This window comes from Cataglyphis hispanica, chromosome 14, assembly GCF_021464435.1.
Source record: "Cataglyphis hispanica isolate Lineage 1 chromosome 14, ULB_Chis1_1.0, whole genome shotgun sequence".
Taxonomy (NCBI): Eukaryota; Metazoa; Arthropoda; class Insecta; order Hymenoptera; family Formicidae; genus Cataglyphis; species Cataglyphis hispanica.
Genome location: NC_065967.1, coordinates 741,024 through 754,979, shown reverse-complemented (window position 1 = coordinate 754,979; position 13,956 = coordinate 741,024). Strand labels below are relative to the sequence as shown.

At 29.5% G+C, this 13,956-nt stretch overlaps 1 protein-coding gene across 1 annotated transcript; it reads left to right on the top strand.

The window, feature by feature from the left end:
- Window positions 1-91: 91 nt before the first annotated feature.
- Window positions 92-12,652, top strand: LOC126854456 (1-acylglycerol-3-phosphate O-acyltransferase Pnpla3). The gene is made up of 12 exons (XM_050601226.1): window positions 92-849; window positions 7,070-7,182; window positions 7,258-7,377; window positions 7,504-7,692; window positions 7,825-7,908; window positions 8,004-8,180; window positions 8,363-8,538; window positions 9,470-9,627; window positions 9,817-9,904; window positions 9,983-10,079; window positions 10,196-10,394; window positions 10,595-12,652. The coding sequence occupies exons 1-12, from the start codon at window positions 690-692 to the stop codon at window positions 10,798-10,800; spliced, it is 1,767 nt and encodes a 588-aa protein (XP_050457183.1). The 5' UTR covers window positions 92-689; the 3' UTR covers window positions 10,801-12,652.
- Window positions 12,653-13,956: the final 1,304 nt, after the last annotated feature.

The window sequence follows — 13,956 nt, the reverse complement described above, 5'->3', positions numbered from 1 at the left end:
GCGTAGCATCAAATATGCAAAAAGTGTGACCACAGTTTTGTTTTGTACTTTTATTATCTATTATATTACATTATAATATAATAGAAGTTTGTGGGCGTGACCAACGAACCACACCACCGACGCTGACCAGTCGCGCGACGAACGTCACGTGCGAATGCTTACGTCACGCGTAGAGCGCTATCGCTGCAGCCGTCGATGTGTTCCCGCATCTATATACGTCGTCCGTGTGATTGGTGTCTCTTCCTCTCTCTCTCTCCGTTTTCCGCGCACGGGGGTTTTAATCAGGAACAGCTGTTCTGTTGCCCGTACGTCGACAGAATACGGTCAACCATCGTAGCACGTGCATCGCTCTCGCGTATCGCAAGTGACGATATAACGAGCACGCTGATATACGAAATATATGCACGTCGCGCAGAATTTAAAGGAGATCAAAGAAACGTTCTTTTTCGCGCACGTCGAACGGAAGTGACGGACGAGATTTCCGGTGTCTTCGATTTTTTTCTTTTCGCATTCCGTTTTGTTTACACCACGCGACTCGTCGTGTGGTAACCGTCGTGGACAGCGATTCTTGGCGACGAGAGGATCGAGAAGACAGAAAGGATAAACGACGACGCGGAGACAACGGACAGTGTCATCGCGCGACGCGTTATTAGGAAATAACGAGGAATAACGAGGACCAAGAGAGCGACATGAATCTATCATTCGCTGGCTGCGGTTTCCTCGGCATCTACCATGTCGGTGTGGCGGTCTGCTTCAAAAAGTACGCGCCACATTTGCTGCTGAATAAAATAAGCGGCGCGTCCGCGGGTGCTATCGCCGCGTGCTCCTTGCTTTGCGACCTGCCTCTCGGTGAGTGAATTCCTGTCTTCCTCTCTTGTTTGGTCACGTAAAGTATTTTTTTTTTCGATAAGTTTACAGAGAAACCACGTGTAGAATTAGCAGGTAAAATTTAAGACTTACTTTTTTCTTTTTTTTTTCAAGTTCAACACTTACGTCGATATTATTTTTATTTCATATATTATATATATATTTTTTCTTGCGCCATTAGCTTCTTTACAAAAAATAAATTCAATTATATTTTTTTATATACCCTATTTTTGGACATTGTTATAATTTACCGTCCAATGACTTACGCTATTTTATCTCTTCTGTTTTATAAAATTGTACTACGAAAATGTATTACGAAATTATTCGAGATATCAATATTTGCATATAATTGACTTATTAAATAATTTTGCGCTTTTTTTTAAATGCATCTTATATTTCACTTTTTCAGTAAATTTCTTACAATGGTATAATATATTTACAAGTATTATTGATTTTTCAAATGTGAAAATTAAATTATTAGGAAAATGCCTTTTAATACCTCGTCGAATAATAAATTGGAAAGAAATTTGAATCTTCTTAAAATATTTTTTGATGCGAAATAATAGAATGCAGTTACGATAATTTTTAAAAGTTTCTGTAGAAAATGCAATATTTAAATGGAAAATAATATTCGAGTTTTTTGAGAGAGAAAAAAAACAGTTACGTGTTATAAGCGAGAAAAGAAAAAAGAAAAAATTTGGAAACATGAATACAGATCCTTGGACATTCTTGTAAAAGAAAAAAAATGACTAAAGGAAATACCAAAGAGATATCCAAATTCCCAAAAAGATTCCCCAAGGATCAATCAATTGTTTTTGATTTTCAAAATCAATCAATTGTTTTTTGATTTTTTTTTAAATTTAAATTAAGAAATCTGAATCTAATCTTTTGCTCCTCTCTTTTATAATAATGATAAACATGATACATTTAAAATAATGTAATTATATAAATCAAAAATAAAATAAGAGTTCTTTTCTTTTGTAGTTGTTTTTAATATTATTTTAGATTTTTATTTACATTTACTTTTAAGTTTTGTTTCTATTTATTTCATAGATTTATTATTTTGCATCATGAGAGCGTTGTTATACATTTGAAAAATAGAATAGTCGCAAAAATTAACATAATCAATCATATTTTATTCAGGCGATCCGCAAGCGAAGATTTACATAAGTATTTTTTACTTATATAATTGCATACGTATATAATAATGTAGCGAGCTTATGAATCATTTTAGACGGATGTGATCATAATAGCGAGGCCAAGCATTGTGGCATTTGTCGTCTTGCGTAAGTTCTAATTACGAAAACAAGATGATTTACAGTTATATGTATTATCTCATTGTTAGAGACGTAATATATATTCAATTGAGAGGAAGACAATGCTGGGATGACCCATTCGAGAATTAACTCGGTAGACTTTAGCACGTGTAAAAACACAGCTGTCTATTTGCTTTGCTCATAATAGCTTTGATTTATTGTTTCACACGCGGATTCCACTCGACTTTTGATACATACATAACTGTAGAAAGAGAGATGTATTTTTGAATGTGATTAAAACTCACATACACATACATGGATATTTAATGTGAAAAAAGACAAGTGACAAGTAAAAAGAAATTAATTTTCCTCGCAAAAATCGAAATAATTTTTAAGATAATGACTTCGCGATATTTTAGTTGGTCGCAAGTCTGTAAATAAAATAGAAATTAGGAATTTAAACAAGATAAATTAATTTTAAACCGCGATCTTTTTAGATATTAAAATGCTGAAAATAATTAAATCTCTAGTTTGCGTCTCCTTTTTGCGTCTCCTTTTTGCGTTTTATTTTCATCAGATTTTAAATCGCGATGCACAAACAAGGTCAGTTTATCCATATAACATTACGAATATGTGTTATAATGTAAAGCGAACTAGTCGATGAGCTTACGACAAATATGTTTTCATAATTCTCAAGCGCAGATCAAAATCATGGTCAAGTGACGCGAATCAGAGAATAAACATTGGTGAAAGGGTTGGATGCTGTCTCTTCGTCGACTCTCTCGCCTAGATATGCGCATCGGTGTCACTGGAACTAGGTTACAAGTACACGTTTATTGCGAAAAATATAATTCTCGATATAAATAATAGCCGTTTGATTTTCCATCGCGTTACACAATCCCGATGATATTCGATGATATTGATCGAAAGTAACGCAATTCATCGATTTAGCGATGTACTCTAGTTATCTAAATCTAAACTAAAGAGTTAAAAGAATGTCGTTCGTTATCAATGAGAATTGCGAGATCTTTCATTTGTTATTTGTGACGCGTTGAGATATGCAAGATATACGCGGAAATTCCAAGCATAACGTTATAGAGTTTCAAAATTTGTTTGTATATCGCGATAAGGGTAATTATCAATGATCCGCGTTGATTATCTGACTATTTGCCACTTGATAGACTAGATTGTTATTTTATGGTATTTATATCGAGTATGATCCATGAAGAAAAGAAAAAATCTTGCCCGAGATGAATTAGTGAATCTATATAGGAAACATGAATATTAATCGGTTTTATCGCGTATAGAAATTAATCGGTTTTATCGCGTATAGAAAGAATGCTCGTTACACGTGTTAACAATGTACGAGATGTTTTACGTGTCTTTTCAATGCACTGTAAAATGACGCGAAAATAAAGTCGGTCAATGCCGACAGTGCGAAAACAACTAAGTGCCTCGCGAGCACGTTTTAATGTCAGCTGGAATTACGAAAAAGAACTGAAAAATTTAACTGCTTGACATTTCAGTCATTCTTCATATTTCCATTTAGGAACAAATAAATCGTAACGCTTTCTTGCTCGAGTTGACGGATTAGTTTCTTTTTTCCTCATAATTACAGATTTCAAAGACTGACATATGATCGATCGGTATAATGTGACTGTGATTGCGAAATTAATGCCTTCGCGGAGATATAGATTTCTTTTCTTTTCCGATATCGATAATATACATCAGTCGCGCGAGCCAAGGACATCGTGCATTCGACACGTGTATTCGAATGATGTTTATTCAAGGATTAACGTCTAAAGTCTAGAAATCAATATCTTTGCACGCAGGTTGATCGACCTGATACGTAATGGCAGATTGCTAAGTGCCATTGTTCACATGCGATAACAAACTTTGCATCCATTCGACATATCTTCTATATCTTCGCGAATGTATTGACAAATAACCTTTGTCGTGAATTAACGCCGTGAAATTAACTTTAAGATTCTTTTTTTGATATCATTGATCAGAGAAAGATTAGATTCGCAACATTTATCGATGCACTTTGATCCGACGTGCATTTAAATTTGCACACTTATCTCTTTTGATAAAAAATAATAATTTATATCTTACGAAATATTAATAAAAAATGAATCATATGTATATATCACGATTTGTCTACATAAAATAAATTATTTCTTAACATTGGAACATTTTTTTTTTTTTTGATAGCTAGATCTAAGTGGATTTGAATTACTGATGAAAAATTTCTTTAGAATTTGGGACAGAATTCCGGGCATCATTTTTATCAATATACGGCAGATTTAAAAGATATATAATGAGACTAGGAAGATATTACATTTATAGCAATGTAAAATAACGGCCCCATTAACGGTGAATGTGTCCATAAGTCCATAAGTGCATTGACTTTCATGCATATACAATTCAATTGCCTCTTATTCTCTCTTCCTCTATTTTCATTCATCATTCAATTCGCTTATTTATTTATTCCTATATCACACGTGTGACATCTATGATACTTATAATATTTCTTGTAATTCGATATGTCTTGCGTATATAACATAACGCATAATTATTAATTTTTATGTATCTAAAATTTATAATTGTTAATATATTTGCGAATAAACCGTAATCCAATCAGCTAGCATTAAAAATAAAAATGAAAAAAATACACATTATCTTCAAAATCGAAAAATATAAAATATGAAACAAAGATGTCTCGATTTGCAATGCGTGCGCCTTTCAAGATTTTATTATTTCCAGGAACTAAATAAATATCTACTTCCACTTTGTTGAATATTGGCGGAAATCATTCTGTTTACTCAGCTGTCGATTATCCTTATCGTTCAATTAACGTCAACAATTATTATCTAATTATTTACGAAACGTCGCAAAAACTTCCGTTTTCATCTTGAATGAAGATATAATTACCTGGTGTGTCGAAACATGTCTCGCCCCTTCTCCTTCACGCTGCATAATTATTAATCGCACGGCGTAAAATGTCAACGTAAATCTCGTCCCAGTTGTCATCCGCGTGTGACGTCAGCGAGAGAATCTTCTCATTCGTGTGGGTATCTATAGCCGAGCATGAGATACGGCGAACAAAGCGATGCTGTTTCTATCGGTTCTCTAAGCTGGCGATATATGCTGACGTGTTCGCGTGCTCTCTCAGCGACCGCTTAACATGACGTTTGCACATCATCTGATAACCTCGGGCGATTATTTATTTATTGCCTCGTTCGTAATCAGCTCCTTTGTTTCAGCCTATGTTTCTTCGGTTATTGAGAAATTCAAAATCGCATTCTAGGAGCGAGAGGCTGCTCTTCTCTTTTGGCTCAAGATCAAGCTCATTAAAATAGTCGCATTTTAAACGTATCTTAGGCAAACGCGCGTGCTTATCGGCAAGATACGTCATACGCAACAGCTGTGCATAAATGAAGAATTGAAATTTATGCACAAATTATTTAACTAAAAAACACTCGAGTACAAAGCATTTTTGAAAGTTTGAACGCCTTCATTGTGCGTGAACATATGAAAACAAATACGAGAAAAACAAAATAATGAAAGTTGATCTTGAAGAAAAGTTATCGTATCTAATCGCTCATTTTATTTTTAAATTGGAACAATCGTTGTTTTCACGTTTTCCTGTATTTCTGCGCAGCAAAGATATATGTGTATTCTATTTTAAATATTGTAATTTTACTAAGTATACTCTGCATCATATCGTATCTAATTAATTTCTCGACATAAATTATAGCTTTGCGAGATCTCTTTGTTGTGGACATTATTGCGGATATTCGATGCGACTTTACTAGCGATAATTTCATTGAGAGAATTATATGAAAGAAAAAGATTACGAAGCATTATTTCAACAAAATTACCGCGTGGTCGATCGGAAGAGCAACAACGATATTTTTTTCTCTTTTCCTATCGCTCTTACTTTTCTGACGTAGACTCGTTTCTAAATTTATTTTGGAGCAAATGTCAAAGAGATAGAAAGAAAGATAACACTTTATCGTTACATGTTGCATAAATTTAATAGACATACGCATCTATCTTTATTTATCGACTCATCACGGATATCACGATATACAATAACGTCATTGGCACGCGTATCTCGAAAAACAGCATTCTTTGCATATATCTTCGAATATTTCCCAACATTATCTCTCCACCAAAATCAAAGACGTTGCTTCTAGTAATTTTGCATATTTTTGATTATTTCAATTTTATCGAGGCATTATTTTCTTATAAATTAATTCTTTAATATAAATCTTCAATTATTATATTGATTGGATATGTTTTTAAAACATATACTATCAATGATATTCTATTAAGAAGTCTCCCATTGAAAAGTTATTCAGAAAGGTTAACAAATGGAGTTGGAATAGATAGCAAATATTTTCTTAGTGATATTAATCAAAAGAATGAATCATAAAATTTGCATTGATGTTTATATATTTTTTCTGCTTATCTAATAAACAGATGATGGATGATGTGCACACAATAAAGACTAATTAATCTTGGGAAAAGATTCTTCATAAATACTTATAAAAATTTGTATATAAGAACATAGTGTGAACATAATTTCTAAAACTTTGAATATGATTTTTTCAAAATCCTATTTATTTACTTGACGCTTTATCGATAAGCACTGCTAACATTATCTTATAAATATCTTATCGATCTTAATCTTATATTGAGTGTTCCCTTTTTCATATTTATTAAAAATTACAAGTATATTTCGATCATTGAATTAAATTTGGGTAAACATTTATATATTTAATATATTTAATTAACATTTTTTATATACATATAAGTATTAATCATTTATAACATGAAGTAGATTATTATCGTGTGAAATTTTTAAATATTTGTGTCCGAGACTGTAATAAATTCGATTCATTCACACGATCGTTTTATTATTTCTTTTTTTTTTTCAGGAGAGATGACTAGCAATGTATTACGTCTGGCAGGCGAAGCGCGACAACACACGCTCGGACCGTTCAGTCCATCCTTCGATGTGCAACACTTTTTGCTGGAGAACTTGCGGAAAGTAAGAGTAAAAAGATTATTAAAATTACATTATTTGTTGTAATATAATGTAAAATGAATGTTGTTTTTATTTTAGTTTCTACCGGACGATGCTCATATTCGTGTAAATGGCAAATTGCATATCTCTATGACGAGAGTATATGACGGAAAGAACGTGATTGTCTCGCAATTTAATTCCAAGGAAGACTTATTGCAAGTAAGACAATTCAGCAATACTTGTATTATAGTAATTCATGCTGCTGTAACAAAAGATCTAAACTAAATAGATGATGTGTAAAAATTTGCACTATTTTATATTTAATATTTTCTTTTTTTTTTGCAGGCTCTACTAGCTACTTCGTTTGTACCGTTCTTTTCCGGTTTGCTGCCACCGCGATTTCACGGCATCAGATACATGGACGGTGGTTTCAGCGATAATCTTCCTACGCTTGACGAAAATACGATTACTGTTAGTCCATTTTGCGGAGAAAGCGATATCTGTCCCAGGGATATTTCATCTCAACTTTTTCATGTATGTACTCGCTCGTGTTAATAAACTAATTCTTTGCTTAAAAGAAAAAAAATTTGATAATAAATTATACAATTAATGAGTGTGTCTCTGTTGATTATCTCAATAATTTTAATTATTACTCGTGTTTTGTAGGTCAATCTTGCCAATACAAGCATAGAGCTCTCTAGACAAAATATATACAGGTTCACGAAAATACTTTTTCCACCTAAAACAGAGGTAAAACCAAAATCTTAGTTGTATTCTTTGATATTTCATACAATTATGTTAAATTCAACAGATATAACTTCACATTTGTTTTTTTAACTTTGTAGACTCTCTCGAATATGTGCAAGCAAGGATTTGATGATGCATTGAGGTTTTTACATCGTAACAATATGCTAAACTGTACGAGATGTCTAGCGATACAATCGACGTATATAGTTCAGGAAACAATCGATGATAGCATGGAATATGACCCGGAATGTCTAGAATGTAAGATGCATAGACAGGTAAGGCTCACGATGTAATAATATTTTCAATAACATTATTCGCTGTATACATCGAATTTGTATCGAAATTCAAATTCAATTTTATCCATATTAATCAACCTTAAATTTTCATATTTTTTTGATATATTTTATTTTATATTATTATGTAAATATACGCATAAGAGAGCCTATATTATTTTTAGGAAGCATTAGTAGCTAATTTGCCTGAGACCGTTATGACGATATTCCAAGATGCTATAGACTCTGCCAATAAGGGGCTTGTTAATTGGCTGTTCAAACATCGTAGTATGAAACTTTTATCATTGTTGAGTTTGCCCTGCACGCTACCGGCAGATGTAATGTACGCCACCATCACAAAGTAAGTAACTATTTAGATATGTATTATGTATGTATATATAAATGCACCCGCTTAACGAAACATACACGAAACAATTTAGTTTTTAAGGCGCACGTATGTGTAATCTAATATTATATTAATTTTAAATCTAATATCTTTGATTTCTATTTAGAGAGAGAGATGTTGCATGCCATCTCGCTTGTCATCAAAAATTTGTTTTAGTGAATTAATATTTTTTATTAATAAATATAATACTTAAATTTTATATCAGTTTACTATTCTTTAAAATAGTTTATTAATTTTAAGTTTTATTATCTTTTATTTCACTGCATGAGTTACAGAGTGTGTTACATATTGCATACCACATACATTCAATTAATCAAAGTGCATTTTCACAAACCTAATTATTGCTTGTGATATTGTGTATTTAACATCATGCATGTCGTTGATAGTCTGATTGGTAACAAGGTAGAAACTCGCACTTTGGAATACAAAGTAGTCGGAAATGTTCTACATATCCCACAACGAACATTTACTCACCCTAAGCATTTAACACGCTCTCGGTAAGCACATCAAAATCTCAGGCTTAATGCTTTCTTTATCTGCACCAAAATATTTAATTTTTTTTTTTTTCAAAAAGCATACGTTGCCTGAAATTTTATTTTTAATCATAGATATATTTTGTCACGTTGCCACTTATAAATTTTTGTTTACCTTTCGTGAAAAGTATTATAATAAGAATTTTTAAATGATTTGCGATTTTACTTTGTGAATAGAGGCACGAAAAATTGTAGAATATTTCTAAAATATGTAGATAAAAATTGAACAGAGTAAATGAAAATATTATTGCAAACGAGAGATTTGTTTTTGTAATAATTAGCTATAATATTTTAAAACAACTTTTTTTTGTATGTGTGTATAATTAACGAAAAATGTATCTTTTTTATTTCAGATTTATTATGAGTGTTCCGAACTTGAGAAATAATCTAGTGGAATTAACTAAATTTTTCTTAGAACAATTGAGTATAATGTTTCCAAAGATCAACATCTACATTCAGCCATTGCCTCAAACTATCAAGTGTCATTTCAACATTATGGAATATGATCCGAGTTCGTATATTTTGGATTTTTAATAATCTGAAAAAAAAACCATTTTAAAACTGTAATGATACAATATATTAGGCATGCATAATATCTGAAACATGAAATATGTAAAAGTTGATATTGCTTAAAGCATAAGTCAATTAATTTATTATACATTGACAGTAATTCTCAATCAAAATTCTCAAATTTTTTCAGATATTTATAATGTACAGAATATAGAGGAAGCAGATATTTTGTATAAAAAACAAACAAATCTGAATTTGTCTGTCCAATACAACGAACGGTAAGTAACAGAGACAATTGCGTAGAGTTATATTTTGATTGTATGATGTCATCACAATTAACACAAATTATGCTTTAGACAACCATCATGGACAGACTCGAACAAATCGAGTTGTGTAATAAATATGGGTGATATCACACAAACAGTGGATGACACTATCGAAAATATTTTCCAAGTATGTATTAAATAATAAGAGTATTAAAATATATTTAAAATATATGATTTAAAAGATAAAAATAAATTAAGATTAAATTTCATAAAAATTTCATAAATTTCATTTTCATTATATAGACAAATACAGATCAAGATACTGTACTAGCGTATTATTATATGGACGATAACAACAAAGTACAAGTGACAGAGATCTTCGATGTAACTGATTCAGAATCGCATACTATGCTTTCTGTAGACGAAGTTGATACCAATAGAAGACTCCAATTTGATGACTGGGATGAACCTACATGGTTATCTCAACATACGTTCAATGATGGTAAATTATTTGGTTTTTTCCATTTTTTCCTTGGCATAAATTATTGAATATCATAGAAAATGTAAATAGTGACAAAGAGCACAAGAGAAAAAGCTTAATTTAAAGAAAAATAATTGATTTAAAAACTATCGAGAAAATCCTTGAATGAAGAATATTAGGTTAAATAGATTGTATAAATAACGTATAAACGTTTATTGCAGTTGTTACTGAGTCTCTTTATACCGATGGAAATCAACAAGATATGGAAAATTTATCGGATGCATCGTTAGAAGATGAAATACTAAATAGTGCAAATATATTTTCCGATCCGGAAAGTGAATGGGAAATGGAAAAGGAGCAACAGGAAATGCCCAAATCTCCGGACAGTCGACCGGAAGTAGATCAACCATCCACGAGTTTGTTATAAAAATTATTCTCTAATAGCCTTATTGTTACCATATACAGAAATAAGAAATAATTGCAAGTGTAGCTTTTTGAATGATATATTGTGAGGACATATGTACTCCATTTATTTAGCCGTAAACAAGAATAGGAGATATTTAAAAAGGTGTATATTCGAATATTATGCGCGAACATACAAAAAAATAACGAAAGTTGCTCAATTTAAGAGTTTTATAAAATTTATATTCTTGTAAGATATATAATTGAGATATAGTGTTTATGCATATAAACTCATAATTACAATATTATATACATGTCAGTAAATATGTGTCACTGCATTTAAATGTTAGTATGATGTACAACAGTATTCTATTATAATCCAAGTTAGAAGTTGAATTAAAAAATTTCGCGTTAATAATAGATTGTATAAGTGTATAGAGTTTATACAAAGAGACTGATGTATTGGTGATTAAGATAGTACTGAAATCATCATATTTTTTGACTACTGATTTTTCGAAGAAATTTTGTTCGGAATCGATTTTCTTCGACAAAAATCGAGGTAACTGTAGAGTATTCGAAGAACTATTAAAGAGATGATTAAAGAGATAGTTGATTTTTGAAAAATTAAAATTCAGAAAAGAAAATAAATGACAGAAAATTATATTTTAGACATAATTTATCTCATATAATCTTTAATATTTAACATTAAAGATTATAATGAGAGAGAGATGATCCTTTTTTGTAATAACTGGTTATTATTGATTTTAAGGAAAAATCGTTTTTCAGGTTTTTCAAGTCATAGTTAAAAGGCTATCATTGTGATATTAGTCTTTTATATAGTGCGTAAAAAGATTACTTCCAAATTTTTGGATTGTTAAAGAAATAATAAATATAATAACTCAAAAACTTGAACTTGGAAATCATGTTTTTGAGCTATAAGACTAGCTTTAAGTAAATATTAGTTTTATCTACAATATGTATTCAATATTTATCAACCAGTTATTAATTTCAATATTCGTTCGAACATGTTTCTTTAAGGAACATGTTCAAACGCCATAATTTATATGTTTATTAAAGATTTTTTTACTTTGATAAATACTATCATACATAAAAATTGGCAGTAATTTTTTTTATATATCCTATAATCTGCGACACATGTTTTTTTATTACTATAATTTCGCAGTTATTCACAAAACTTTTAAAATATGCTGCATCTGGGTTGTGAAGCTATCAGAATATAAGATTTAAAACGTTTTAGGATACATTTAGATAAATATATTCTATATTTTTGTCATACTCCATCATGATTTTTTTATTAGCACTAATTATTATCAAATTTTTTATTTTATATTTTGCCTATTGCATTCATAATAACTATCATAAAGCAATTTTATATTCTTCAGAATAATATATATTCCAAATTACAAATTAGTTATAGTCAATTATAGAAAAAAAAACTATCTTGTGATTGCGTACAACTGAGTCTGAATGTTAAAGAATTAAACTTTTTATATTATGTACTCTCGTTATAGAGTATAATTTAATAACTATTGATTATATACATAATCAGTTTAGCTTTTAATTGTGATATCTTGTATCAATAATACTTTAATGATATGCTAAAAATATTAAATATTATGCATGTTTAAATAATAATATTAAAAACGTTATGTGATTTATTATTTTACGTTTTGCTTTATATAAGAATATTGGGAAATGCATAATGGGTAAAAAACTTGTCTCTCTTTCTTTTACAAATAATTTCGTTGGAATAGAAAAATATATAAGAAAAAAAAATCATTGTAAAATATTCCTTATTACATTGTATTTATTCAAATAAAGTATTTTTTTAAATAAAATATTTTTAGACAAATAAATTTAGCGTAGCAATACCTTTATATTTTTTTTATAACATAAAATCCTAAACCATATGCAAATATATATTTTTTTTACCCATTATTACTTTAAATAATATAAAATATAATTTTTCATTTTTTAAATGAATTCTATCTATCATCATAGTCTTTCTATTTTTTAATTTACAAAAGATCTAATTGAAGAAATATTATAAATATTAGAAATTTGATTAGATTTATTATAGATTTTTTTTTAAATCTTTTTATAAACTAATATAAAATCTTATATCATTATTGATGATTATTATGAATTTTTACGCGTGTATCTATATATTGAATAAGCCAAATAAATACTAACGAATAAATCAAATATAATTAAATTAATTTTCCTATTTTGCAACCAATGTAAATATAAAAATATAAAAATATTAGTAAGACTAAAAATAGTTGATTTAGAGGATATACTTTGTTATTTATTATGAAGGATGTAAAGGAAACACAAGAAATACTTATTGAAATAGTTGTGATGATATTTTATAAGTATTAATAAAATATTTATTTTTTTAGTATTTCTTAAATGTTAGAAATTAGATTTTTACTTAAAAAAGTTGAGATATTTATACATGTATAATTAATTGTTATACAATAGTTAATATTAAAACAATATGTAATTATAATTATAAATAATTGTCTTGCCATTATAATTTTTGCGCGTCTTTTATGATCTACTATGGTAAAAAAATTATATTTTATATAATATATATTTAACGCGAACATTTTTATATTTATAATATCTATGCATAACACATGCATGCGAGTGAGTTAAAATGTACAAATACATGTAAATGTTAAGCACAACTAAATAATAAGACAATCTTCTGACAAAATTTGAAAAAATGAAAATAATAGAATAAATTTTAATTTATTGAACGAAACGTGCGTATGTATTTACGCTGTATATAATTAAACAAAATAAGAAATCGATGTCAATCATTTCATTATTTATGAAGTGAATTAAGAGTGGATTGATCAATTATGAAATGCATTACATAAAACAAATTGGTTTGCGTATATATATGTATATGTTATATGCAGAATATTAAAAAAAATCTTTCTTTGAAAAATAATATTAAAGCGAAAATTTAATTTATAGAAACAATCTCACTATATGTGAGGAGAAAGTAATATTATGATATCGATGTGTGAAGATTCGTTTATATTTTTTTTTTCAATCATTTCGCAATACTGTTCCCTCTCCGTTCTTTAAAGAGCACTCGGACCTTTATTGCGAATGACTGTTGCTCTCGCACGTTGACAGCACATGA